Below are 27,891 nucleotides of genomic sequence, written 5' to 3'. Positions count from 1 at the left end.
CTGACAGGCCTTCCGAGGAGAGTTGAATCGAGTTAACCCTCTGGTTACTCCACCTTGTTTTGGAACGCGGGTCATCGAGTTACATCGAGTTAGCGACGTCATCGAGTTACTCGACCCGGTTTTGGAACGGAGCTTCGGGTAGAGCTACTCAGGAGTTGACTCGAGTAGCTTTTGGAACGCACCCTAACACTCTCTGTTTTCCCGGGGGTGACGGAAGAGCTACTCTGTCGCGCCCGATTCAGCATGCAGAACTCAGCATCTCATCCGTTAATTGGGTGCGGTAGATACGGTACTTTGGATGCCAACTTTTCAACGGTCCGCTAACACTCACTGCCAGGAAGACGTGATAGCCCCTTGCCTACTGTCTTTTCAGCGAGCCTGAGACAAAGCCTCTCAAGTCCCCCGTACGATATTATAGTAATTTATTTCGCTGTCATACATTGTTTTATTTCGCGATGTTATCACAATAGCCAGCTAAGTGCTTCTACGTCAGCTCTCGTAAACTGGGTACCGATGAAACTGTACACACACCTCTCCTCACGTCTGATGACAGACACTATGTAAGTGGTATACAAAGAAATGCTCGCACATCAGCTATTATGAGTGTAGCCCACAATATGAGGGGCAAGAGGCTAACCACCAGGCACCACGGGCTCTTGTGCACCGACTCCCCACCGTGCCTCCAGAGAAGCCACATCCAAGAAGACACCATGGAAGCGCCGAGGGCTTCGCGGGACTCCTCGCATCCTATGACGGAGCGACATCCAGGAAGCTGCCACGCAAGCCATATGCTCTGCAAGGCCAGTGCTGCTGCGAACACACCAAATCCCGCTGCCATAAAACGCCGTCTACGGTTGTGAGCATGAGCGTCCCAAGCTTCCCAGGCACTCAGTGTAGCTGGACCAGCATATGCGGCCTGAAAGGAGGGACGCAGAGCATCACAGTGGGCTCCACGCAATTGCATTGCCCCGTGAACGCAAATTTTCGCACATGACACGAACCCGCATCTAGCACATTTAGTAGTAGCAGATCTCATTCTGCTAAATGACAAATTAGTTTATTGTTTCATTAGCTATTGGCGAGGAGAACGTCTCAATGTCGCACCCAGCAGACGTGCCCACCGAAGAAGTGCTACACGACGTCGCTGCTCCTCCAGCTGGTAGTCGCGATGGCTCATCCAGCAATGCTTTGACCTCAGCCTCGTGCCATTTGCCTGATTTTTGACCGAACAACCCCTTTGGTTTGCTCGAGCCGAGCCCCATTTGCTGTTAAAGGCGTTCGTGCTGAGTCTTCCAAGTATCATTTGACCATCCGTACTATTTCTGAGCGGGACGTCTCTGAAGTAGTGGCCAACCCACCCATAGCTTCGCAGTATGTCCTATACGCCGATTCCAGTATTCAGCCACCGAACGTTTTCGTGAGCTGTGTTCTCCCGAGTAGCTGGGTGACAGTAAACCCTCAAACCACTATATTCCGTCGTGTTAACAGGTGTAGCAATTCGAGAGACAAGAAGTCGAGACGTGTGTCAACGTTGCCGCAGAAGCCTTTAAAGGGGCAAAGGGCCAAAAGGGGCAACTTGCTCTCAAATGAAAGTCCGTGTTTCAATTAGTCTAATGCAAGCAAAACTAGTTCACGCAGCGCTACCGTTTAGAAGAAAAACGCAACACAACAGAGCCGTCTTTGTCAGCAACGAATGGGATGCCCAGGTGGCGAAGATTGGCGGCATCCAATGAGACCGCAGGACAAGTGCGCTCGCATACCTATCGTGGCCGTGTGGATTTGGAACGGGTCCGTGGAACGTATACACTCTCAGAAAAAAGGGTGGAGCCGTTACACCTTTCAGGAGGTAATAGTTGTCGCATACGTTGTGCCTAAACTGTATACCCGCTACCTACGAATGATAGGGTTACCGCTTCTCATTCGGTGAGCGAGCGGAGCGTACGCCTTTTTGTAGCAATTTGGATATATGATAATTGCTTTTACACCCTTTATCAGACGCTATGTTGACCTAGGTGATAACTATAGAAGTTACCGCCTTTTCACACCCTTTTTTCTTAGAGTGTAGTGTTCCGTATAGACCTTGTCGCGTTACTCTCAAACCACCAGCCTCCATGCGCTCCTTAGCGCTCCTTCGTTCCCAGCGACGACACAACAGGGGTGGACTGCCAAAATCGCACTTCCCATTGGGATGAATACTGGAGGCCGCTGTCTTTAATGAGTATGACTGATAACAACGTAACATTCTATATAACTCGTCATCCGGTAAACATCTGAGTAGCGTATCAACGTTCGAAAGAGCGGGGAAAAAGAAGATTGCATGCTTCCGCGTGCGATATGCACAGCTGTTCACGTGAGGAGTGCTGGCCGATGCGATATCTTTGCTTCACCGGTTCCCGAGCGGGAGAAAATGAGTGGGAAGGAAATGAACACACAACGAACACGAAAATGAACGAAAACACACACAGGAACATGAAGGAACTCTGCAAACGGCAGTCCAGGCGTGCACAGTTGCACACAACGGCTCATTGCACTCAATGTGTCGTCCGCACGCCACTTCGGAGTCCGATGGCGTCGCAGACTTGCCGGGTTTTCACCCCATTTAAGACTATCGTCATGACGTCCGCTTGGTTCGCTGACGTGTTTACGTGTTCCAGTCGTAGCTTCCCTTCTTCGATCTTTTCCCGAAGAAAAATATGCCGCAGCTCGGTGTGCTTATTCCGCTCCGACGTTACTTGGTTCACCGCTACTGCTATCGCACCATTCTTGTCGACGAACAATGTTTGCGGCTCCAGTACGAAGTTCTCTGCGCCGAGTTCCTGCGCTAAACGTTGTAACCACAGGACCTCCCTGGCTGCATCGCATATCGCTAGGTACTCGGCCCCTACTGTTGACAAGGCTGTTGACCGTTGCTTTCGTACGCACCAGGCGATTGCTGCTCCGGCTAACATAAAAATATGACCACTAAAGCAGCGCCTATCCCCCTCGTTGTTGTTATCGACGAGTCTTTTCACAGTTTGCGCCTCGAGATACGAGCCCCCCCCCCCCCCCCCCCCGGAACCCGACATGGAGACCTGTTGCCCGTCGTCAAGCGTGAGCCCCGCTATCCCTGATGAACTCGGCCAGCCGATCGCACTCATCGGCGCACTTGTACTCAGTGGCGTAGCCACGGGGGGGCTAGGGGGGGCTCGAGCCCCCCCTACCTGCCACGGACCGACCCACGGAAATCGTGCAAATCCGAGGAGAAAATAATATATATATGGGGGGGGGGGGGTGACAGTGTGACGATCGCGAAAGTTCTTACAGTTCATGGCGTCTAAGCAGCACTCTTGAATGGTTTTCAAAGTATGAGCTTTTCAAAATCCTTCCAATCTCGTGACACCACCTCATTGGACATGACAGCCTATACATGTAATCGTATAGTGCACGTCCAAATCAATTATTTTCGTTCTGTTTTTTTAACCGCATTTTGCGGCGTGCACGAGTATGTGTATGTTGTCGCGCCCAGGATCAGCGGCGGGGGGGGGGGGGGGGGAGTAGGGCGAGTTTTGGTATCGAGCCCCCCCCCCCCCTACCTTGGAGGTCTGGCTACGCCACTGCACTCGAGCACCATGCACCATCAGCGACGAGCTGATGAGACTCAGGTCGAGTCTATCGCACACGTGCCCGAAACTGGTTGTCGACGAAGAGCGGGGGACAGTGGTTTATCGGGAACTGCACACACGGAGGGGGGGGGGGGGCAAAATTAGGAAGCGGGCATTATTGCAGTTACGTTGTAACAGCTTCGTGTACCATTGGTGACATTTATCTAAAGCTGAAATAACAGTTCCCCCGCTGTATGGGGCCCACAGGGAAAAACGTTAGGGGATTCGCGAAACATTCGGGAGGTGTACGGGGGGCGGCGAGGGGTTCGGATACGTGGCTGCGGAGGAGGTGTCACTAGCGCGCTCGTAGCAAGCCTCTTTCGGCGCACCTGATATGCTCGGCGTCCTCGGCGTTCTGCTCCTCCCAAACCACTCGGTGCAGATATCTGGTTGGTCGCTTCTTGATTGGTCCAGGTCCATGGGCTGCACGGCGATGTCGGGTGCGCGAGAAGTTGGCAGTTGCGGCTCTCAGGCCACCAGAGTCGATTTTGCAACCTCCCCGCGCCGACGTCTCCCTGGCCTCTCGTTTCTCACGCGCCAGTGTCCTGGCTGGTCCCTTCCGAATTCCCGATGCCTCGCCTTGTTTCCCAAATGCAGCTCGCTGGTCGCGATAGTGCTTTGCGTTGTTTCTTTGAAATTTTTAAGCCGACAATTCGTCTTCGGGCCCTCAGCCTCGGCGCAAATTTCCTTCCAGCGCGGTACGAGTCCAATGACGGGGAGCTCTCTAGCTACGAACTTAGATGATGTCAGCGCCATGACACGCAGTTTGAACGCAACACGCGGCGACTCGATAAGGAGCCAAATCTAGCACACTTTCGCGACGTTGCAACCTCGCCCAGGCTCCCAAGGCAGCGGCTGTTCCTCCTCCGCGTCTTTTAATCTGCGAGAAGGATCTGTGAGAGTGGGCTACATTTTTACGAGTTGGTCAATACCCGAGTACAGTGAAACCCGAGTTACCTTCCCCAATGAGGCCATATTCATCCGACCCTCAGGCGGGACCTTTTGGGGGGCTGTCAGTCAGCAAATCAGATTCATGATTCACTTGGACGAGAATGGCTGCATGGGCTAGTTGGTACATATCGTTGGGATATGCAAAAAAACGCGGACACCAACAAACAGACACACGCGAATACTACACATTGAATGGAGCCTATGGTGTGTATGTGTCTGTTCTTGTCCGCGTTTTTTTTTTTTTTTTGCTGCTTTATCCCCGCCATTTCATTGATGGTTTCTGGCCCTCCAACAACAAGAGGGACGCAGCTCTTGCAGCACTTCTGAATTTTATTGCACAATGTTCTTTGAAATATGTGTATTAGGTTCTATGCACGGTCGGTGTGTGACCCAATGTTGTGGTTGTTGCCGCTGTATAGCGTATGTCGTTGATGTTGCGCACATGTTGTTATTGCTTTGTATATAATTGTGGCCCCGCGACTGCCCAAGCCGCGCATCATCTTGGACAAATACTGGACCAATATTGGGCAAATATGTGCTGCTTGGGTGCATTTTGGTGGGCGCGTGCGTTACGCGTTTTCTTTTCTTTTGTGTATTGCAAAATTTGTCGGGTGCTGAATTCAATCTCTCCATACTTTTGTTATTTATTTATCGAATAAACTTAAATACTTAATCTGACTACTGAAGATATACCGTTTACTGTGTTCTCATACTTGTACGGATATGAACGAATAATCTCGCCGATAACTGGTTGAGCTTGCACTTTCATTTCGCTTTCATTTTTCTAATGTCACATACTGTTCCAAAACGTAGTATTCCGGTTAAACAAGCGACCTTGGGGGTGTACGCCCCCCCCCCCCCCCCCGTCGGTAGGTCCATGTCCAACATATCGTAATATAATATTCCACTCGCTAGATCGTGGAAAGATGTGAGCCGGATCTGGGCAATGTGGGAGTAGAAAATCCTTGTTTGGCCACTTTCTTTTTTCATTCAGGGATCGTTTCAGCCAGAAACGTGAAAAACCCGCTGCTCCAATGAAGCTGGCGGGTCAGCGGGTCCTGTCTCGCCAAAATCGGGACGACTGGCCACATTCCCCACATGCCTATACGACGAAGGACGTACTGCTTCGTCAAATGTGATTTGCGCCTGCACTAACGAACGTGGCGCCGAGCCACACCATTTCTTTTGCTCTCGTCTCGTGTTCCTTGGGTAAAGGAGCGCACACTACATCAAGTAACCTGCAGTAAACAGACTTCCTTTGATGCAGCGTGTATACTGGAGGATTGTGGTGTGTGCCGCGAATGTATGTCCCGCAAGGATAAAGAAAATAGTTTGTTCTTGACTTTTGGAAGGATGGAATTCGTGATGGTCGCGTCAAAAATTCGCGCCGCAGCCCGCAGCCTCTCAAAAGCGTCACAAGCCTAAAATTGTGTTGGTGGAAATTCCTAGCAAAGACGTGCTCTCTCAGTTTTCGGTGTAATGCAAGCACATGGTGCACATGCAACATATACTACTCACAAACCACACTGGAGCATCAGGGTCATTTAGCTGAACGAGAGCGGCGAGTATGAAAAACACTGCAGTTACAACGTTGGACAACCGCCAAATACCGTACTTCCTCGGTTCCATGGCTCACAGACGTAGTTTATTGGGCGCGCCTTCTGCACTGCTATCCGCCTCTTCTGCTGAAAGTTGCATGTTTATAACCATCTACGTCGAACAAGCGTATCTTATCTGTATGTATCAAAAGCTGCACGAATTCAATACGATAAGCTTGGATTGGATAATGAGTTGGATGTGGATAACGTAATGGATTCGCTGATATTCATGACAATTGGAGCATTTGACTCTTTGATGCGAAAATGTTCAACAATTAAAGCTAATGTTCTAACAAAACATAAAACAAAACACGAAAGGTACGATACGCAACGTGGCGTCGCCTCTCGCGAGCATGATGAGAAGCGTGGAGAACGGCCGTTGTCGATTACGCCACCGGCGCCACCACGTCGCAGCGGGCTTTCTTTTCTCTTGGCACTTTGCCGCGCTTTCACTTTCACGTTTGTGTGTGCACGAATGAATGAATGAGCGAGCGTGTAACGGCAGACATCGAATATTCCCTAACATAACAACGATAAAGAAGCCTTCTCTACAAGATGTCATCGAACAATGTCTCGCTCGAGATCAAGGAAGTTACTGAGCTGCTGTCTTCTGCACGCATAAAGGATGCTTGCAAAGTCAGTTTCGCGGATCAGCACCTCAAGCTGGACACCGAGAAAGAAGGTACAAATACGCCCGTTTTCCACTGTCGCTGAAGGCTTGTTTATCATTCGAATTTCCAAGTTCTAAATGTGTTTAGTGGTATAAGTGCTCACACGTCGCATCGGGTTACGTTGTACGACCACGTGGATCCTATGCTAAGTTATCGTTATTGTGTCATAGCGGCTGGCGTTGTTGCTGCAATTGAAGAATCGGGTCCGTGCTTGGAGAGCTTATGCCTTGAAGGCAATACTCTAGGACAAGATGCGGCAAGAGCTATTGGTAAAGCGCTGGAGAAATGTCCAGCTCTCAAGGTATTTTACCATTTATTCACCTTTTCCTCGCACATAAACGATGTTACTTGGTTCCCCTAGTGTGCCCTGTTGAAGGACCTTTTCACTGGACGTCTGAAAAATGAGATACCGGATGCCTTGCGGTTCCTGAGCAGTGGCATCCTGCTTTCGGGAGCCCAGTTGGTGGAGCTCGACTTGAGCGACAATGCACTTGGGCCAGTTGGTTCCCAAGGACTGGTGACGTTATTCAGTTCTAGAGCCTGCTGGTGTCTGGAAATCTTGAAGCTGAACAATAACGGTCTCGGACCTGCTGGGTCTCAGGTGCTGTTTGGTGCCCTGCGTAAAGCGCTCAGAGACAGTAAGGATGATCCCTTACGCGCACCCATGCCCCTCCGGAAACTTGTTTGTGGCCGGAACCGTTTGGAGAATGTTGGTGCCACTGCATTAGGAGAGCTCATCAAGGTTTGTGTTTGTTTTCGTAGCTGGAGTATGATTTGTGAGAATGTACTCTCTCATTGATGAGAGCAAAATGAAGGTGTTTCCCATTGGCATTCGCTTCATGTTGCACACCAGGGTGGTGAGAGACAGCACAGGCACGTTATCAGTGTTGCGCCTCTGACAGCGGTATCTATCAAATTGTAATGATCAGCCTTACTGCGTTATTTGTTTCCTACAACGTAAATAAGCCCAGGGCTTCTGGGTTGCGCAAGTTATATGGGCAACACAAAGTGCTGCTTGTGCCACCTTATAGGTTAGCATCCTCAGTTTCAGGCATAGAGGATCACACTATGGAGTGTTGAATAGACACCTTTACATAGCTGCGTAGATAACGTTCCTCGAAGTCCTAACAAAAGCCATGATTTTGCCATGTGGCAATGAGATAGCAGTACCTTACACAGTGAATATGCGAGAAAGCGTTGCTGAAGCTGTTCAACTCAGGAACTTCAACGATTCAGTTGTACACTATCGTTGAAGTGCCTGAGTTGCGCAGCTTCAACAATGCTCTCTCACATATTCACGGTGTGAGGTACTGCTATCTCATTTTTCTTTGCTGCCACATTGTTAGGACACATTACTCACACTGAGACTGGATGTCAAAGTGAAGATTTTGCTCTGTAAACTGGTGCTGCTGACTGGCACGCATGCAAAATACCTACGAATATTTTTCAATGCTCAGGAACTGGGAACATTAGAAGAGCTATTGCTTCCTCAAAATGGCATCTTCAAGGAAGGTGTGGAAGCACTTGCTAGAGGGCTCGAGTGCAACAAGCGACTCCGTCTACTCAACCTCAACGACAACATCCTTACGCCTGCGGGGGCTAGGAACCTTGCACAGGTATGTTTGACGAAGGAAATTGTACGTGCCCAGGCGAATACACTAGAACACTGTTTTTGTGCAGGTGACAATGGTAAATACTGCTGCGTATGGAAAAAAAACTGTTCCTGCACACCATTTGAAAATTATGCGTGGGAGCAGAAACTGCTTTTCATTTATTCATATAGTGCAACAGATTAAGCCTCATATATACTGTCTAAGTGGTTAAATCCGCGGACTGAATCATTCGCGAATTTGTGAGGAGCCAGGATCAGGCAATTATTTGGGTAATCCTGTTGCATTTGTCTTCCTTTGAGCTCTTCTGACTGAGAGGGCCGAGATTAGGGGGTCCTTACTCGGCTATCTACAGTGCGCTGTCGTATTAATATTATGTAGATTACGAAAGTTATGTATTACATCGGAAGGTGTTCGGGACAACAGTTCCGAGTACATACATAAGCCAATCGCCCTGCTTCTTTGATGCGGGTGACATCACATTGCTAAAGCTTGCATTTGATAACTTCCCTTATCGTGTTGTTTTCGCAGGGTTTTTCCGATGCAGTACTAGTTCGGTAGAGGTATCGGGGTCATTGCCGAATTGCCCTGTCTCCCGTCATTCCTGTCACTGCATCGAGCGGGTACGATTGGCATTCAATGCAGCGTAATAGCGTAAGAAACCCCGTACATAAGTTGCCTCAGCGTCCTGGGTAAAATTTCTTACATATCTCGTTCGCATATTTTTCTGTCATTGGTTGGAATATTTCGCGGAACTTTAAATTTGCGAAGAAAAGAGCGCTCGCGAATTTTGCGAAAATTAGTACTTATACGGTAAGCATTTTTTTGCTATCAGCAATAGGAAGTTACTTAGACTGCCTAGTACTGTGCTTTTTAGTGTGGGAGAACACAGGGGGAAAGGATTGGATTACTAAGGGCACGAGACGAGAGTTGGAAAAAAGTCGCCAGTTTTTTTTTAATTGCAGTGCTTTATTAGGGATACTGCTATGGCTGAATATAACAATCTTAGCTTATTTGGCTCAACTTTTAGTTAGCTACCTCTCACAGAAATGCTTTTATAGGACACAAATATTCATTTTGTTTGTAATTAGGCACTGCGTCATTTTGAGGACCTAGAAGTGCTCAACCTCGGTGACTGCCTTCTGAAGACAGCTGGAGTGCAAGCTGTGGCCGACGTGTTGAAAGATGGACATCCGCAACTTCGGGTGAGAGATTCTTGTGAAGGCTGTTTTGTACAGAGAGCTTGTGTATGCAAATCAGAGCCACATTCAGCAGTTGCATTAGTTTTGATAGCATTCAGCTGAGTTTTTAGCCTGACTGCATTTTTTCGCTGGGTGGCCTAGGCGTGTCGTACCATGCCAGTTGTTAGTGAGTAATTCAATCTTAAGTCGACCGAGGTGGGAAATCCTCTTTTTTTTTTATGTGAATGAGAAAAATATATGTTGGACGGTGTCAAACGAACGAGAAGGACACATGTTCGAGCAACGAGCCGTTCACGAGTGGGAGAGGGGGAAATCTCAGATGCAATTTCTCGCGCTGAAATTTCTACTGAGCTTAACGGATTCCCAGTGTGTGTTGGTTCTGCCTATGATGCTCCAATGTGACACATGAATAGGACACCAGCTTCGGTGTACGTTGAAGTAGTACTGTTATCTTCGTACTAACGAAACGCTGGGGTAAAATTGCCACCTTTAACAACAATTTTGCAATTTCTGCGCCCTGTTATATAAAACTGTTGGGCACATCTTGCCTAAATGGCGTCATTAGGATCGTCAAGGCGTGATCTGTTGATTGATGTATTGATCTTTAGAGTACCACGTACGGCAGTGCAGTGAGATGTCAACAGACAAAGGCCCTTTATGGAATTCACTCATGTTTGGTGCCCTATATCTCAGCCTCTGTAATGCTGATCGGGTTCATTTTTGTTAAATCAGATTGCACTATTTTCCTAGGAAGCGCACTTCAAGTTTTTGCAGCGTCCATGCAGCGCCGGCTGTTATATGTTGTGCTGTCTGCGTCAAATACCTTTTTGCAATGAGCTCCTTCTCCCCGCTTCCATTTATAACCATGGTGACATCACATAACTGAAGACTAAGAGAACCGAGCGGCGGATTGTGTAATATTCCAGTGCAAGCTTAAGGTGTTCTGATCCGCTAGTGTGCTCGATGATTAAGTTTGTAAGTGTCGCTAACCTAACGCTACATGCGGCACGAGCAACCTGGAAGGCGTGTGTTATACACAGAAACATTTTTCCTCGAGGGTGAAATTCAACAGTTGCGTCTTATACAGCGAAAAGTATTGTAACGTCGGATGTCAAACTTGGTAGAAATTTCAGTGTGAGAAATGGCAGCAGAGCTTTTCCCCTGTCACTCACGAAAACCTCATCACTCGGTGCATGATGTAAAAACCCTGAGACTAGGGAACACGAAGTCTCAAACACAGCTCACATTTACATTATGCATCATCATCACCAGCTTTCTTGCTTCCTAGCCATTTTTTCATTTTTCATCATTACTCGGATTCATACATGTGCCTTTCCCATTCATTTGAGACACAGTCCAACATGTATATATATATATATATATATATATATAACTTTTTTAAATTATTATATTTATTTAATTAATTTATAATTAATATAAAATAATTTTATATTATTATAAATAATTATATATGTATATATATATATTTCTTTTTTCTTTTTTTTCATTCCCACCTTGGTCGATTTGAAATGGAATGGACCTTTTTCACGATTGCCTATGCGCATGCGTATGACCTTGAAGCACTGGAGAGGATTATCTCCGTCTTCACTAGATGGCGCACTATGGGGACGACAGAAGTGGGGACCAGTGGGGGGACCGCACGAATGGCGCGAGCTCGTCGGCCCCACTCCGGGCACGGTTCTCGTCCTTTGGCCTACCCACGTGGATTCGTTTTGACGCGCACCGAGCATGGTTCGTTGGAGAGCCACTAGGATACGACGCGTATGTGGAAAAGGTCCATTACCCTAGTGCGAGCTAAATGTTCTAGCGTATGAAGGGCTCTGCTACGTGTGTACTGCCCATGACCCTCACAAGCCCCGTGCACTGTTCTCATTTGTAAAGGATTCTAAGCAAAAGATTGTTTTGAGGTGGGAAAATCATATTTGTGATAAAGACAACAAAGTGTGCTGTGCTGTGTGCTGGCACCAGATATAGAAGACAGATATTAGTTTCATACGCAACTCCGATTGTGATAAATTTCTTTGTTCAAATGTGAGCCGTTGCAGAGTTTGTATGACAAGTTGTCATATGCGTAAGTTCGAAAGCACTCATGCCATGAATCAGGAGTATTTACCGCACATTTCCAGAAACAGTGGCGCTGTTCTGGTCTGCATCCAGCTCTGAAATGCATAGAAGCAGGTTTCGACTTTCACGTGCAATGAGCCGATGTGTGTTGTACGTATGGTTCCACACATGGTTCCATGCATACTGCTCTGAAGGTCAGGTTACAAAATCCGCACTGGAATTTTCGGGTGTATGCCGCGATTCAGCAGAGACGAGCGGCAGTGAAAACAGATGACAGCTCTGACGTACTACGCTTAGCTACCCCTACCCGATAGGGAGTAACGCGAGTCGATCAGGAGTCGCTACCCTAAGGGTAGGCTACCCGTTTTAGGAATGCGGGTCGTGACGTAATGGAGTTGATTCTGGAACGCAAAGAGTAGCTATCCTCAACTCTCGGGTCGACCCAGGTCAGTTCTGGAATGCAGCCTTTGTCAACTCAATTTTAGTTATTTTATCAACTTGCGGAAGGTTGCTTGTTCTAACTCATTCCCATACTTGTACTAAAGCCACAGGTTTTTCACATAAACGTCGTAGTGTGTGGTGCAAAGGTTACGGAACGTCTAAAACCATTAGAATGTAGAACAGAATACAACAGGTAGAATGTTTGTAACAAGTTTTGTACAAAAGCTTTGCCCCCATTTCTGCTGCAAGATTTTCTCGCTAATGCCGTAATTTTGTCGCATTGGAGCCAAATAGATAACCTCGTGTCTTGTCATGTGGGTTTCCTTTACTCTTAAAGTCTAAAACCGTCTGAGAGCCTTATGGTGAAGAGCAAACCCCCTGCGGGAAACGCACCGATGTTTGTGTGAATTCCTCGATTTAGTTCCTACGGTGTACTAGTTTACAATCTCAACATCCAAACCTTCCAGGCATGCACGAATCGTGCCTGAAATTAGCGAAACAACCTGTTGGGCTCGTCAATATTGCATACTGATACTAACAGCACTTTGAAGGTAAACAAACACAGTGAAGACAAATAAGACACACGCACAACATTCAACAACCTTTATTTTGTGTTAGTCTCGTTTGCTCCTTCATATTTTCTGTGTTCCCCAGCCCACGTCCCTGTGCTTCCACATATCAGAGCTTGGAGCAAAAGCTGTGGATTGAATTATTGCTGTAGACATGAAAGAGTTAGCTAGGGGTACACCTTCACTGGTGAATTAAAAAAATAATAATAGTTTGCGGAGGAGTCTCAAACGTTATGTAGATCACATCTGTGCTATTGAGTGTGCTGTGGAGTTCAGCTGTTTGTGTCTCGTTTCATAAACAGGAAGTGCACCTGGACTACAATGAAGTGTCTCTAGTGGGAGGGTTGGCAGTAGTAAAGGCTATGTCAAATAAAGAGTTTCTGGAGGTCCTAGAGCTGGATGGAAACTGTTTTGGTACGCAAGGCATCGTGGAACTTGAGGCAGCCATGGAAGCCGTTGGCAAGTTAGACAAACTGTGCGCATTCAGGTGAGTCGAGGCTGTCCTTTCACTTTAAGGGGCCCTGTTATTATGGCTGCGTACAGAGGATGACGTCAGAGTGGCAATTTCTTATCATCCTCAAAGTCATTGTGTAAAATAGTTCAATATCACATGATTATTTCAATAAATCTCATATCTAGCTCTCAGACTTGTGCCTGCTACTAAAGAAAAGTAATTGATTACCGTTACCAATTACTCGACACCAAATGTCTCTGAGCAACAAGTAGAAAAGCTGCTTGTTACTCCGGTCGTTACTCTGCATTCACGAAAATTATACCTGTCTTTGTGTGCCTCAGAAAAAAAAAAGAAAGGTTCAACAGCGGGACAGCTGAAATAAAACGAAAAATAAAAACTTGTAGGACAAGTAGATCTGTACGTCTACTGTATTTATCGCCCGGGAAGACGTTGACCCGATCGTGGAAGAACATTGCGTGGAACTTTTCCATGACTCACAAAGCTCCGTTTCGGTTGTTTAATAACCGTGACGTGCTTTGTCAGGTAAATTCCAAATATTCAATTTTCAACAAAGGGCAATCTAAAGATACACTTTATGAGAGGGGCAGGGGTTACGAGACTGTCCCGTTAACCACGGGTGTATCGTTGGGCATAAAGCAAAACAGAAAAGCCTGATAGCACCCAAATGTGTCCGTAGCACCCAATTTCGCCCCAAATTGCACACTTAAAAATATCACCTGATTTTTTTTCCTCCCGAGCCTAGTAAGGAAATTTAACCTGAAAAAGTCAGACCCTAAATGTGTTGAATATTCCACGAACAATGCATAATTCTGAGGAAAGCAGCAGGCTCTGTGAGAGACTGCAAATTCCACGAAATTTCGCAGAAAGCTAGGGGCTCTAGTCATGTCTTACGATAGACCTCTCTCAGGTTTATCTCTAGGTCGCATCCCTGTGGCATGTGACCATGTGTGAACATGCCATTGGTTTCCTTTACCTCAAAACCGGCAATGCTCTCCCTGACAAATTGTATCCTGCTCTCCCGGCATGCATGCGTAACCTGCAGTCGAATACAACTCTAACGTCAAAACCAGCATACGACTGCACTTCCAGTGTTCCATTGTTGACATAATCTACTGCATATGCGCCATCTCTAAACAGATGGGTCATCTTTTGTGGCAAATGTAAAATTATGACTGTCTACTTATTGAATTTCTATTTGTTTGACTGACCTGCAAAAGGAGGCTTTACCATGTCCTTTGAAAAGCTTGTGGTTTGCCTGAACCTTGCACTGCCTATCTTTTTGTCGTGCATATTTAGCATTAGGCAATGCAAACCGTATACCAATGCTAATGCACCTGTATACAACATCTACTGTGAATAGTCAGAAAGGTCTTCAGCACCAACCGTTATTTCATCATCATTTCTTTGTGGGGGATTCAGTTCAGATGACGTGGCATAAGTGAGATTTTGGGGTAAACAACATGGGTGGAATACAAGTGGACAGGAGAAAACTCAAAACAGCAATTTAACAAAACCAGCAAAGTAAGCAGAACAAATAGGGGTCGGCGAGATGCTTACTATCTCATATTTGCGATTCTTTCATTAAATAAACCTCATTGCTAGAAAGGTGAAAGGAGAAAGTCACTGAAAAGGTTAGCCAGCTGTAGGACTCAAAGGCACTTCTTAGGCACTTGACGCTTTGTATGTATAATTGTCCTTTCTATGTGTTCCAGCCTCAGAAACACTAATTCCCATCATGTTTATTGTCGGAAACCAGCTAGCTTGTACCCTGCTACTCTGTTCTATGTGTCACGTCAGCATTATCCAGGTTCATTGTAGTATCTGAAAAAGCCAGGGCTTATCTCTAGTGTGACAAATATTGTGTAAGCCTGTAGTCAGGAGCTAGGTTTTCATCCTCTTTGATGGCTGGCATAACCCTGGCTGAAGATTCATGGTTTAATGGTTTACCTTAGTTGGCTCACAGCCCACAGAAAGTCTGTGGAACTCAAGCCCTGCCCACACTGTTACAAGCTCTGTATTTGCCATTCTCTAATATTTGATGACCTCGCTTACAAATTTGAATGATTGGAATGTCTACAGTGATGATGAAGGGTCCTCTGCAAGTGAAAATGAGGATGAAGAGGAGGAAGATACTGATCAAAGTGCTGAAGAAGAGGACGTTAAGCAGGAGACTCCACAAATGAAGGTAGGTGCTTGAGTGCAGTGCACCGCTGACACAACAAAAATTGTTAGAGGAAGGCGTGTTTTCTTATGGTCTTCAACACAATGTGGCAGTGATGGGGAATCTATGTAGGTGAACTGGTTAGTGTGCATTAGACTACCTTGGAAGGTATCTGAGAGCTTAGTGCACTATTGAAGCCACTGTTTGAAAGAAGGAGAAAGCCGACATACTGCTTCAATTTACCAGCGGCATGGCCGAGCGGGTTAAGGTGTCTCGCTCGGTGGTGGTAGCCAAGGTTGTACATAAGACTGGGATGTACCACCGGCTGTGCTGTCTGCGGTTTTCCCTGGGAGTTCTGAAGACTTTCCGGGCTACTGTCTGTACGCTTCCCTTTGAAGTTGGCCCAGGGCATGTACTAACCCCCCATTCCTTCCATCTGTACGCCACATAGCCACTTCTCTTTTTCATGGCCATAAGCGCCCAAAATGTCCAGTAGATTCCGAAACTTCAATACCAATATATTTCTCGGTGATTTTTGACAAGGGCACCAAAAGCCTCAAGTGAATAGGTGCTGTATAATGGCTGAGCAATCACGAAATACGTCGAGAGAGCTGATCACGGATGTTGAGAGTATGGATGAAGTCCCTCTCCACAAGATCCCAAAGATGTCACGCTTAATTGCACCAATGAGGCCACGTCTTTCCGCACAGCTGATCGGTGTGCCTCTGAAAGGCGAGTCTACGAGCCCAGGTGCAACGGTCAAGTCGGAACCGTCGGAATCTGAAAGTGACGTCTCATCGCTTCCAAGCGATTCTGAGGAGTACTGGAGTGATGACATTATGCTAGAACTAGATGACTACGACCCTTTCTCCACAGACCCTTTCTCTACAGACCCTCTGCCACTTCATCCTGTCACAGGTGAAGGGGCAGGCAGTGCGAATGTGCCATCCGATGACACTTTCAGGTACGCTTGACATGTTGATCACTCAAGATTGCGCACAGTTCAGCAGGGCGTTTTGACAGTTGTCTACTTGAAAATTACAGATGCCTCTGCACTCAGTGTACACCAGTGGAGGCTGACGAACACCTGTGCTGCAGGTCTGTTAGCCGGGTGCTGGCTGTCTGTGAGAGTGCAGGGGTCAGCTGTATTACCGATCACCCGCTCTTCAACGACGTGTGCATGCGGACGGAGCTCTTGGTGGTTCACGCACACGTCATTTGCCGTAATGTCCGCCGCATGCGTCTTCTCGATCCACTTGACAATAGGTATGGTGAAAAAAACTTCTCATACGCACGTTTACCGATGGATGGTGATTTAATACAAGCACGCTACTTCTGTTTCGAGCACAATGTGTAATGCTCTACTGAAAAGTTCTTGTGATACGTCACGTATGTGCCGCTCTTGGTCAAATAAGTCTGTCCTTTATTTTCTTCATTACCGTTTTACACAGGCGTCTGCGATTCACCGCCTATTGTTCCTTCATAAGCTGGATTTACGGCTGCCGTGGCACAAGAAATCAAAGGAAGGTTCCAGGTTGTGCTGTGCGCAGAATCAGGACTCTCTACCCGTCAAGTTCTTATTGTGGATATTACGACTAACATGTAAGAGCCAGGTGGGCCACTGTGTCTGCCGTGCAAAACATAGGCATATTTTGGGTGCGGCACATTGAAACGTACACCTCGTACAGTGAAACCTCGTTAATACATACCAGCTTAAACCGTAGTTGCATTTAAATGGTAGTTCGCTGAATCCCTGTCGCGACTGCCGTTGAAACCAATCTATTTGCTAACCGCTTAAAGAGGCTCTGAAACCATTTCCAAACTTTTGAAGAAATCACCTGGTACATGAAAAAATGGCTAGGAAGCAAGTGAGCTGGTGAAGATGATGCATAATGTAAAAACCCCCAAGACTAGGGAACACGAAGGGACAGAGACAACACGAAGTCTGTCTGTCCCTTCGTGTTCCCTAGTCTCGGGGGGGGGGGGGGTTACATTGTGCAACTGGTACACATTGATCTATGTGTATGGACCATGCACATCAAAATGTATTTGCACATTCCATTGGCAGAGCTGGGCAAAACTGTTCCATTGGCAGAACTGTCTCAGACGTTGAATGTTTCATTGGCATTTTTGAGCCACGGGACCAAAACGAACCCGGAAAAGGACGGGCTCACGCGCTATACACGGCGCGCCAGCCCATGCTCTCCCGGGTTCGCTTTGGTCTTGTACATTGGTCTGCCGCTTCGTACATTGAACAATTGTTAGCATTCTATTGACGAAGCAAACCCCGTGTGAACCCACTGGGAGCATATACTCAAGTCCCACCCAGTGCGGGGCAAAATTTGCTCTCCCAATGGAATCCGCCATACGTCTCTGCGATCCCAAGCTAATGCAATTCAAAGGTCTGAGCGAACTCCTCCATCGCTCTCAGCTCTTAACCTCCTCGACCATTGACGTCTCATGTTCGAGAGAGGAAGCACACTCCTTTCCGTTTCCGCAAGCTGTTGTTAAGAGGGAGACCGTCGCTGGACCAGTTTCGGCACGATGACTTTCGGTAACTTCGGGCAAGCGCGCACACCTAAAACGTCACTTCTGTTCATCTGCCAATGTCCCTCAGCTTTCTTCGGCACCACCGTCGACGGTGACCTGAAAAAACACAGTTTTAAAAACCCAGTAGTAAAAAAGCATTCAAGTGACGAATGTGGGACTTTGCATGCCTGCTCCATGGACTACAATGTATGAAACTGTGCCCTACATTTAGTCTGTTGTACTTGGTTTCTCAACCCCTTTAAGCCATAGCTGCTCGTCCCCTCAATATCAGTTTATGCGTACTTTTTGTCCTGAAACAGACCGCACGGAACTACCCTACATAACTAGTTCGTCTCCTACCACAATCAAATATTTGGACGCACGTGGCTCTTCCGCGGGCGAGGCCGATATGTTACTCCTGCAAGGAGGAGAGGTCATTCTCTTGGAGAGTGGTGAGGACAAGTAGGCCAGGAATCCTACCCTCCTTCTCCTTAGCTTCGTTTCTCGCTTCTATCACACTTGTCGTGGCATGGGCAGTCATTCAAATTGTACAGACGCGGAAGGACAGCGCTGTGCTGAGGCACCTTGTCTTGAACATTAAGGAGAAACTGGACGTCATCCATACCATCGAGCAATGCTTCAAGAAGTTCACACAATGACGGGGTCGAAGACTTGGAAGAGGTCCAGCGGAATCTGAACCTGCACAGGCGTTGGACGTACTGTGGCAGTTTGCCAAAAAAAAGAAGCCTTCTTGAACAGCTTGCTGCTTAGTACGTAGTTTTTCCGTGTCCCGCCAGGCACGCATTAACGAGGTTCCACTGTATATGCTTGCATTGTAGGACTCAACGTGATTGTCACTGTTGTTTTTGCATGTTCACTTGATTAGATCCTAAGGGTGGGTTCACACGAAGGACTGGACCGGGGGGAAATCCGCTTTGGCGCAGTGACGTCACGTGGGACAAGGAGTCCCCATCGAGCCTTCACACAGGAGGATGGATGGGAGCAGATACATCCATCTCCAAAAACACTTATCAGGCTGCGTGAATGAGTTTTCTCACTTTTCTGCACTGCGGTTGAACAGAAAAATTGATATTTTGTACGTTTGGATACATTTGATCTCAAACATTCCACAATGCAGGACACCACCACAACAGCAAAATAAAAAGAAACTGCTATCGCCGATGACAACACATATTTTGCGGCCAACGCCTTTGCGTAGGGCAGGGTTGCTGTGCTGCGGAATCATAAAATCATAAAATGTCCACTTTGTTGGAAAAAGAAAGAGAGCTCAAACTGCGACTTTTCAGCGAGTCTCGGAGAGTTCAGCGAAGGAAACAGACAACAGTCAGGTTCTCGATTCTGGACACGTATTAAAAGCTGTTTGCACAACAAAGCGGCATATACAAAACCTGTCATATTGTTGTTGTATCCTGCAGTAAGGTCACATTTCTACGCAGTGCACTAGTGGGTATCTTATTTGGAGACCCACTTGCTTGTAGCAAAATCGCCAATTTTGCCTACTTTTTCTTGCTTCGTGAAGACCCATACACGATGATTCTTTTTTAATTATGCGGTTCTTCGAATCCTCTGTGCTTCAGCAGTTAGAGATGTAAAACAGCCGGTCAAAAGAAAAGAAAAACAGTCTAAAGATGCTGCTCCATCCTCAAGTCCCCAGCCAACACCGGGACAGTTTGTAGGTCAGAGGCGAATGGTCAGTGGTGGTACTCCGGTCCCCGCGGACCGGAGGAGACGCACAACTTGATGACGTAGGCTGCGACACTTACCTCATTTGTGGACTTGTCCCGCGGATGCGTCCTTCGTGTGAACCCACCCTAAATATATACTGAATGTATGGCCAGATAATGCAAGTACAGTGAAAATAATTTCCATTATTTCAAGAGCAAAAGCGCTAAAAAGGGGAAAAAACAGACAACACACGAGGTACGCCTTGCATGCGTTGTCTGTCCTTTTTAATGCTTTCCTTTTTGGATTACCAGATGCATGTGTACATGTCTCAAGTAATTTTCATTGCAAATCGTTCTGGAGTAGAAACCACACTTGTGGTACAGTGAGGACACTGATACATGTGTGATGCACATTTTGAATAGTTCATCAACTGCACCATAGAGAGGCTCTATTGTGCCATGTTTTTCACCAGTATTTGTAATAAACCAAATCTTTCTGGTGCTTTTTGCTCTGAGCATGAATAAGTAAATCTTTTTGCTTACTTCCAAATGGATAATAGCAATTAATGCCAATGTGCGTATTACCACAGCTGTATCTCCTCCTGTGTACATGAAAGCTTCATGACAGATGTGAACTTGATACAAATATAAAACTGTTGATGAAAAACTGACTACATTATGTGAGTAAATTTTGATCCTCTCATTTTCAGTTGCTGTCTGAAGAGCTGGAGTTTAGGTTCAAATTGACAGGGTGGTACTTGATTCCTTCGTTCCATACAGAATAATATGAGCATGGCAAGTGTGGAAGCTCGATGTGCTGAAAAAAAAATCCCAATATTTAAGTGCAAGAGAAAAATCTTACCATGTTGTACATATCACAGTAATTCCACTCCTGCACGAAATGCACCAAAGTGCTCCAAAACAAGCAGTTATGACTTAGGTGTGCCATTTTGTGTTACCTCTCACAGCCAAGAGAAGCTTCCCCCGAAATGGAAGAAACATGAGAAAGGGCGAGGTATTGTCTCATGCACTTGCCACCGTACTCGTTCACGAGTTTTATTGTGCTAGGGAAATCACTACAAGTGTTTAAACACAGCAATACTGAGATCTAGTGAGGAGGAAATGGGGGGGGACACTTATACAGGCGTGGATCTAGGGATCGTGGATCTAATTCTGTCAAGTCGAGCCCCCAGGATGCTATTCCTCTTGAAAACACAAGAGGGGGGAGCAATTGCATACCTGCCAACTCTCCCGATTCATCCGGGAGACTCCCAGATTCGGACCGGTTTGTACGGTTGTACGGCTGAGAAGCAAATCTCCCGGAAAATGCAGTTTCCCTCTCTATATCTCAAATGCCTGCTTTTTCTCTGGGCACAGACGAAAACGTCAATCCAATACCAGCCCAATCGGCATCGGCATCTCTGCCGCTTCCTCTGTTTACGGACCTTTACCTTTACAGAGTTCAGGGGTTCTGGTCGTGGTTCTAGTTCAAGCACTTTTAGTTTCCAGGCATTTCCTCCATGTTTTCGGGCAACAAAGGTGCCTTTGCACTAGCTGTTTCAACCTTGCGTACCTCACAAACAGAACCTCGACCTCGCAAAGAGAACAGAGTCATAGTTTTGTGTCCTCACGTTCTCTAGAGAAAGTGTCATAGCCTTGCCACAGCTTGACACCCAGATAGTTTTTTCTTAATAAACATGTTGCCTATACCATGTGGACACATCTGTGTGTCCCCAAGCACTGAAGTAGAGGTATGGATGTTGCTAGTGGGCGGTGGTTTCTAAGGGCCACTACATTCCAGTGAGGCGATACCAAGGTATGTTGCGTCCAGATGACACTGCAAATCCTCTGCACTTTTACCTCCACTGCGCTCTGAGCGGTTGGCCATAACATGCGATGACGCAAAGTGGTGGGAGGGTTATGCGGGTCGACATATCTGCAGATCTTTCGTCGTTCACTTCCTGCGTGACATGCATTTAGGAAGCATTTACAGTGTGACATTTGTTTGTTAGCACTGGCACTGTTTAAGTACACCTCCATTTAGGTTTTCGCCATTGGTGGGCACCGCTCAGCAATAAAATGAATAGTTCCCCCTAATTTTGGTTTTTGCTGCGATGTGTCCAGCAGCAAATACAATGAACATGGGTGACCTCCCTGTAACAGGAGACCGCTGTTCTGCAGCCACCTTTAAAAAAATCTTCCGTTTGTAGAAAGAGCATGTCAGAGAACGAAAAGAAGGTAGTTGTGACTCCTGGCATAGACCAGTGCAGCCCAAGCGCGTATAAGCAGCACGTGAGAAAATGGACTTGACAATTTCTGGCATGCTTTCCATGAGAAGCACCCTGTATGCTCATACTTTACTCTCTTACAGAAGTGTGCCAACAACATGGAGCAGAAGCTGGATGCCTTCACGAATGCTAGTCCACCAAAGAGTTCCGAGGAAACTGATCTGAATGAAGAGTCTCTGTTGTGCACTGGCGAAGAAACTGGCGAGAGGTGACAGTGGGGATAGCAGTACATTCCGAGCACTCCTTTCCACAGCCCATTCTGCCAGATCACCCTGGAATGGCCTTCCTGTACTCTGTAGTAGAGCATTGTGCAAGTTGAGATGTGAGCTTCATTCCATCACCAACCATCTCCAAAAGGGCTGTCTGGAAGGATAAGAATACTTTTATGTATTAAAATAATTCAGAATTGTTTATATTGTACCTCTCTTTCATCGTTCAGTATATGCAGGCCCTTCTTTTGAACTGTGCAACATCAAATCTCAGCCTTGCATAAACGTCACAATGCGTCACAATGTAGGTGAAACCCTTCCTACTTTTATTTTCACCCAGTAACTAGTTTCCAAAAGTGCTGAGAATGAGTACTTTATTTCATCTGCAAGTGTTGGACAACAACCAGAGAATAAAAAGAAAAGCAAGCGAGCTCTTTGGCCATCATGAGCACTTGTGGCCAGGTTGAGGACAAAAGGAATGCAGCAACCAGAGTGGTACTTTTCAAGTGTAGTACGTATTGGCTTCACTTTGAAGTCCAGTATAGCCTCGGGAAACTACTGCACAACTTCGTTTACTACCAGACACTATCGCGACATCAGGATGAATCATCGCAAGATCTGATTAAATAAATGTCAGCATAAATGTTCTTTCATTAGCCAATGCAATCAAGCCCATTTATAACGATAGTGAATGAAAAAAACAAAACTGTTTTCTCGGTTTTAACCCCCAAAACATAACTGGACATCACACTTACCACATGTAGCATTCGTTTTTGCTAGTGCTCCTTTCTTGTTCCTTTGGGTTGCTTTTGCCGGAACAACTGTCCATCTATCTTGCAAGCTTGCTCACATCACACATTTTCATCGAAGTACCATGCTGCGAGCTGCACCATGAGCACATGCATGTATAAGAGACTTCAATTCAACCATTCTCAGACACACTGTACCATAAAAATCAAGCCAAAAAGCAAGCTGAAACATGAATACTCGGAGCAGAGTTATCCTGAAGAGGTTGGGACATTTTGATAGATGTGGCTCATTACATCATGCACCCATTATACTGCACTTCAGAGTACTGAGAAAAACAGAATTATTCTTCTGTGTGTCGTACTTGACGAGGTACAAACCGTCAAACACACAGCCGATTAAAGTGAAGACATCAGAGACTGTGACAGAGACACTGTGCTGCTCTTTTCACGTAAGGATGGTCGGAGTGAAGCGGAACAGGTCTGATTTGGCAGTCTGAATGAAGAGCGGTGTTACTCGAAGCAGGCAAGCGAAGCCCTACAGGTTGACTCGTTTTTTTTTTAGCAGATAAAGGTCAATAATGTGTCCGCAATTGATGATGCTATTGTCCATCTAGAAAAATAACTGAAAACTGTTTGACGTTGTCATTGTTAACAGATTTTTCAGAAAATAAATCATAATTACGTCAGCTTTTGTTGTGCGTAGCGGTGTGTCCGGTCCATGGAGGGCATGTTTGTCGTTAATATGACAATTCGCTTTATGACCAAAATCCGCGAGAATGGCAGTGGTCATATTAATGAGGGTTCACTGTATAACCATGTGACCTCTGTAGCGCTGCCTCACTGGCGGCGACGCACGTCGTGATGTCAGAGCCAGGTGGGTTACTGTATACAGTAGAACCTCATTATAGTACCTCTGTTTGTAGTAAAACTCCGCCTATAGTAAAAGAAAACTGCGGTCCCGACTGAATTCCTATAGACCCAACGGTTTATTTTTCTCAAATAGTAAACAGAAAAATTCTATGATACTGCTTATAGTAAAGAACAGACACCCAGAATGTGGGTTTCCGTATGTCCGATCCTGCCATCTTGCGTTGTCAATGACACTGGAGACGTTGCTTGCCACTTCTTTTTTTTTTCTTTTTTCAACACTGCAATCAGCCAGAAAAAGAACAGCCAATAGTGTCCATCTCGATTCACCCACCGAATGTGAAGCGGAAATGCGCAGCGGCATAGGCGAGGTAACTTCCTAGTTTCTGGCTGATTTTGCACTCCCAGCATGCATTTTCCAGTTTGCAATTTGGCGACGTGATGTGTGTGTGTGTGTTTTTTTTTGTGTGTGTGACGTGAAGTTTGGGACATGGCGGACTGTGGCAGAAAACACAAAGTGTTGACACTCCTTCAAAAGATGTTACCGCAACTGGTGGACAGGAACGAACTGACGCGTAAGCAAATCACAGACAAACTTGCCATTTTGCAATCGACAGTTTGTTTTGGTGAAGAATAGGGGCATTTTGCTAACACTGCAGAGTTTGTATTTGTACACAGCAGTGTAATAAATCTCTGAATGACTTGTCCTGCTCAATTTATGACTCTTAAAGCTAGAGCTGATATAGTAAAACTCCCGATATAGTAAAGTTATCCACAAGTCCTGGCCAGTTTAGTATAAAGAGGTTCTACTGTATGCAGTCCCAATTTCCTACGCTTCTATTGCCCCCTTTGTTGCAAAACTTGAAATGCAGCTTCACGTCACTCTCTTACGTTTATCTGGGATAACCTGGCATGACGGGTTGCATGTTGCAACCCTTTGAAACACTGCTTCGACCAGCATAGCTGAAGGGGACAGACCTTGGCGACGCTAAGCAAGAACTAAAGGGAGGGGGTGTTTTGACCTTCCCGTTCCAGTTAGAGGTGAGGGCCGTTGTAGTGCGCCGGAGCCTGCGTAAGTGAGCTGGCATTATCAACATAGCTTGTTTGTATTTTTGATGATTTTGCCAGGTACATGGTAGTAGATATAAAAGAGAATCAATGTTGTTCCTGGAAATAAGTCAGACATCAGTAAACATTTGTTTGAGTGAATAAAATTGATAAGAATACTAAACTCAATTTTGAATACTGATGGAAATAAAAAAATTATTAAAAAAGATGCTGGTGATAACTGCGGTCAGTGGTAACGAATCCGTTTTAATGAGAAATGAACCAACGAAGAAAAATAAACATTGCAAAGTGTCACATCTCATGTTATGTATTCTCGAGAGTTTTCCAAAGTCTAGCGGGTTGACCAGATGAATATGTTTGCATGCTGACACACTTTTATGCAACACCAACATGTAAACAGTCATTTGCAACAGTTCACTGGTAACAGGAACGCAGTAGAAGAAAGAAGGAAGTCACTGAAAAGGTTAGCCAGCTGTAGGACTCGAACCCACATCTTCTGGATTACCGGTCCAGGGCTCTACCCATTGAGCTAAGCTAACACACCTCCCCAGCGACTATATGTGTTCCAGCCTCAGAACATCAACTGTCTCATGTGCAGTAGAAGAGTTGGTGCTTTTGGTCGGCGAAAAAATATACTAATCTCAGCTTAGGGAATGCTGAGGATGTCTGAACTTGTAGTCTTGCTCCGGCCGTGCAGATGAGTTACAGGGCCGTGGTAGATAACTAGCTGGGGAAGTGCTGCACTCAGTGACCGTATGCCAATTTGTGGGAAGGTCAGGCTGACTCTATTGCCATTAGCAACAGGACTACTCTTCACTATCTGCAGTTTTATATCTGTTTCACCTCCAGGAACAGTGGGAGCGACTTGCTTGTTCTCCTCTCCGGTAGTGGTTGCTAGTGTTGGGGGCTGAGGGGCATTCCTGATTCAGCCTTCCTCTCTAAATGCCTGTATTACACAGTTGACTTATAGCACGGAGCTATGTGTCTAATGGAAAATCAGAAGCTGGGGACATAGCTCCTACGAAAAATTCTGCGTTGATGCGGTACGCAATGGACTTCTCAATAACGCAGTGTGCCAAGTGCATTACCAGCACAGCTAGTCATCTGCCACGGCCCTGTTGCGGAGCAAGTTCAGCATTCTGTAAACCGATAGTAGTATGCATTTTGCACAGACTTTTTTTCACGTACTTTTGCACCGACGAGAGCACCTACGGTGTTCCCGTTCCCACTGGACTGTTGTTAAGTCACTGTTTACATGTTGCTGTTGCATGAAAAGTGTGTCAGCATGCACAAAAATATTTATGCGGTAAATACAAAACGTGAGATATGGCACCGTGCAGGCAGCCTTTTTTTTTTATTAATCGTTTCAGTGCACGTCAAGACAGTTTGGCTACCAGAGTCCAAAATTATCACCAGCATCTTTGCAGCCCGCTATTCAGAGCCAAATAAATTTGCCACAAAGTTACAGCATTCTCGCTCACTTTGTTTCGATTCACATGCACAAACTTACTTAAAGGGACCATCAAATTATTTTCGTGAATTCAGAGTACTCTGCAGGAAACCATTTTCATGATCCCTCATTATCGTACACACATCGCCGTATTATTAACCGTATTAACTGTACATTAACCGTTTCAGTACAACGGGCGCGCAGTTATCAGACAAAAATAGCGGGGCGTAACTGCCGGATATATGATTTCGAAGCGGGCTTACGTCATCGCCATCCAATTCCCTCAACCAACTGTAAACGACGAGGAGGACACACCCCGCAGGACCATGTGGGTGCATGGTTTCAGTTTGGACAACAACGACGTTGTATATCTGCCATCCAAATCACTTGAAATATGACGAAAGGCAAATTGTCAGCGATGGAGGAAGACATTATGCGACACACACAGCGTCTATGGATCGTTCGGTACTCAGCAGCTCGTAAAATGTCACTGACGGAGGTATGTTCTGACGAAGAAGTTCAAAGAGGAAAACGTGCTCTGGTAATCATGCTGACAGTCAATGGCTATATTACATTTTTTCATACGATTCTGTGTCAACGTTTAGATACAATATTGTCTCCAGGTCAAATTAAAACATATTTCATGGCGAAGTATGCAAGCTTGTTTGCAAGGTTTGCAGTTTGCTCACAAAAGCTATGATGTATGCAAAAGCTATGTGTATGATGTCACGGGCAGTTCGCCTCGGAGGCGGGCCGTAGCAGCTGCCGTTCACGCCCTTGGTTAATATAGAATAACATCGCTATTTGGGCCATTTTCAGCTTCGTATTTCACAGAGTGAATGCTTTAGCACAGGGGAACAACATAAAAATGATTGAGGGCTTGTCAAATATCCTTTCATGGTCCCTTTAAGGTGTGTGCCAGTGAGACGACGACATCGCTTCTGGGCGATATCTAATAACGCTCGTCAGGCACAACTGTCAAAAACACAAACACACGCACTGTGTTAATAAGACTAACTGACTAACTCGAATGGGGAAGCCACCCTTTCCCCTTACATATTTCTGTGAAGCGCCACCAGGGTGTCCCTCTTCCTGCTCCACCCAGTGCCATGTATGCCAGAGGGAGTCTGGCCATTAATGGGATCTGCCTATACCTGAGGCTCCACCCACTTTTAGAGGTATCTAGCCAATCACAGGTCGAAATACAGTTGTCTATTATTACATCCATCCAGTACTTATACCTCACCCTTACTTACTGGGTGCATCCATTTTGGATAAACTAGATTGATTTGGATTGAAATGGATATCACTGGTGACAGACCAAAACGACAGATATTGCGCCCATTTTTATCGATGCCATCTGCATTGAGAGGGGCATGTTTGGAAGGCTTAGAATTGCAGAAATGGTTGCTGGCAGAAATGACTGACCAGGAGAGCTGCTCCAGGCACTGGCTCCGCCGAGAGCCGTATCTGGAGTCTGGCCATTAATGGGTTATGCCTATACCTAAAGCTCCACCCACATTTTCAGACTTCAGACCAATGACGACTTGAAATATGGGGCACTATCAATCAACCTAACCTCACTATTTGTCCCCCTATCCAACATGAGCAGCGCCATTTTGTGTGGCAAGTGGATTGGATG

The 27,891-nt window shown here is 46.2% G+C and overlaps 3 protein-coding genes across 8 annotated transcripts in view; 1 reads left to right on the top strand and 2 right to left on the bottom strand.

Annotated features, from left to right (window-relative positions):
* Positions 1-405: 405 nt before the first annotated feature.
* Positions 406-6,371, bottom strand: LOC135392484 (uncharacterized). Its single transcript, XM_064623192.1, has 3 exons — positions 6,104-6,371; positions 3,971-4,170; positions 406-916 (listed from the first exon to the last, which is right to left on the bottom strand). The coding sequence occupies exons 1-3, from the start codon at positions 6,219-6,221 to the stop codon at positions 557-559; spliced, it is 678 nt and encodes a 225-aa protein (XP_064479262.1). The 5' UTR covers positions 6,222-6,371; the 3' UTR covers positions 406-556.
* Positions 6,372-6,580: 209 nt separating this feature from the next.
* LOC135391624 (ran GTPase-activating protein 1-like) lies at positions 6,581-22,317 on the top strand. 3 transcript variants are annotated; one of them, XM_064621949.1, is made up of 11 exons: positions 6,581-6,872; positions 7,032-7,162; positions 7,223-7,603; positions 8,319-8,477; positions 9,563-9,676; positions 13,071-13,255; positions 15,323-15,428; positions 16,115-16,368; positions 16,449-16,670; positions 16,856-17,006; positions 21,990-22,085. In XM_064621949.1, exons 1-10 carry the CDS (start codon positions 6,746-6,748, stop codon positions 17,001-17,003), a joined length of 1,827 nt encoding a protein of 608 aa, XP_064478019.1. In that variant the 5' UTR covers positions 6,581-6,745; the 3' UTR covers positions 17,004-17,006; positions 21,990-22,085. The 3 variants fall into 3 exon arrangements, with proteins under 3 accessions (XP_064478019.1, XP_064478020.1, XP_064478021.1); XM_064621950.1 differs by lacking the exon at positions 21,990-22,085 and adding an exon at positions 20,329-21,918; XM_064621951.1 differs by lacking the exons at positions 16,115-16,368; positions 16,449-16,670; positions 16,856-17,006 and having other exon boundaries at positions 6,585-6,872; positions 21,990-22,317.
* Positions 21,941-27,891, bottom strand: part of LOC135391625 (uncharacterized) — a 29,505-nt gene continuing 23,554 nt past the window's right edge. For all 4 annotated transcript variants that reach the window (XR_010422062.1, XR_010422060.1, XR_010422061.1 and 1 more), the window contains 2 exons: positions 22,871-22,999; positions 21,941-22,269 (listed from right to left, as the gene is read on the bottom strand). The gene's annotated coding sequence lies outside the window, so the exon portion shown is untranslated. The remainder of the gene's footprint in view (positions 22,270-22,870; positions 23,000-27,891) is intronic.

Source organism: Ornithodoros turicata, chromosome 4 (genome assembly GCF_037126465.1).
Source record: "Ornithodoros turicata isolate Travis chromosome 4, ASM3712646v1, whole genome shotgun sequence".
Taxonomy (NCBI): domain Eukaryota; kingdom Metazoa; phylum Arthropoda; class Arachnida; order Ixodida; family Argasidae; genus Ornithodoros; species Ornithodoros turicata.
The sequence above is the reverse complement of the archived record's forward strand: the minus strand, read 5'-3'. Positions and strand labels throughout refer to the sequence as shown.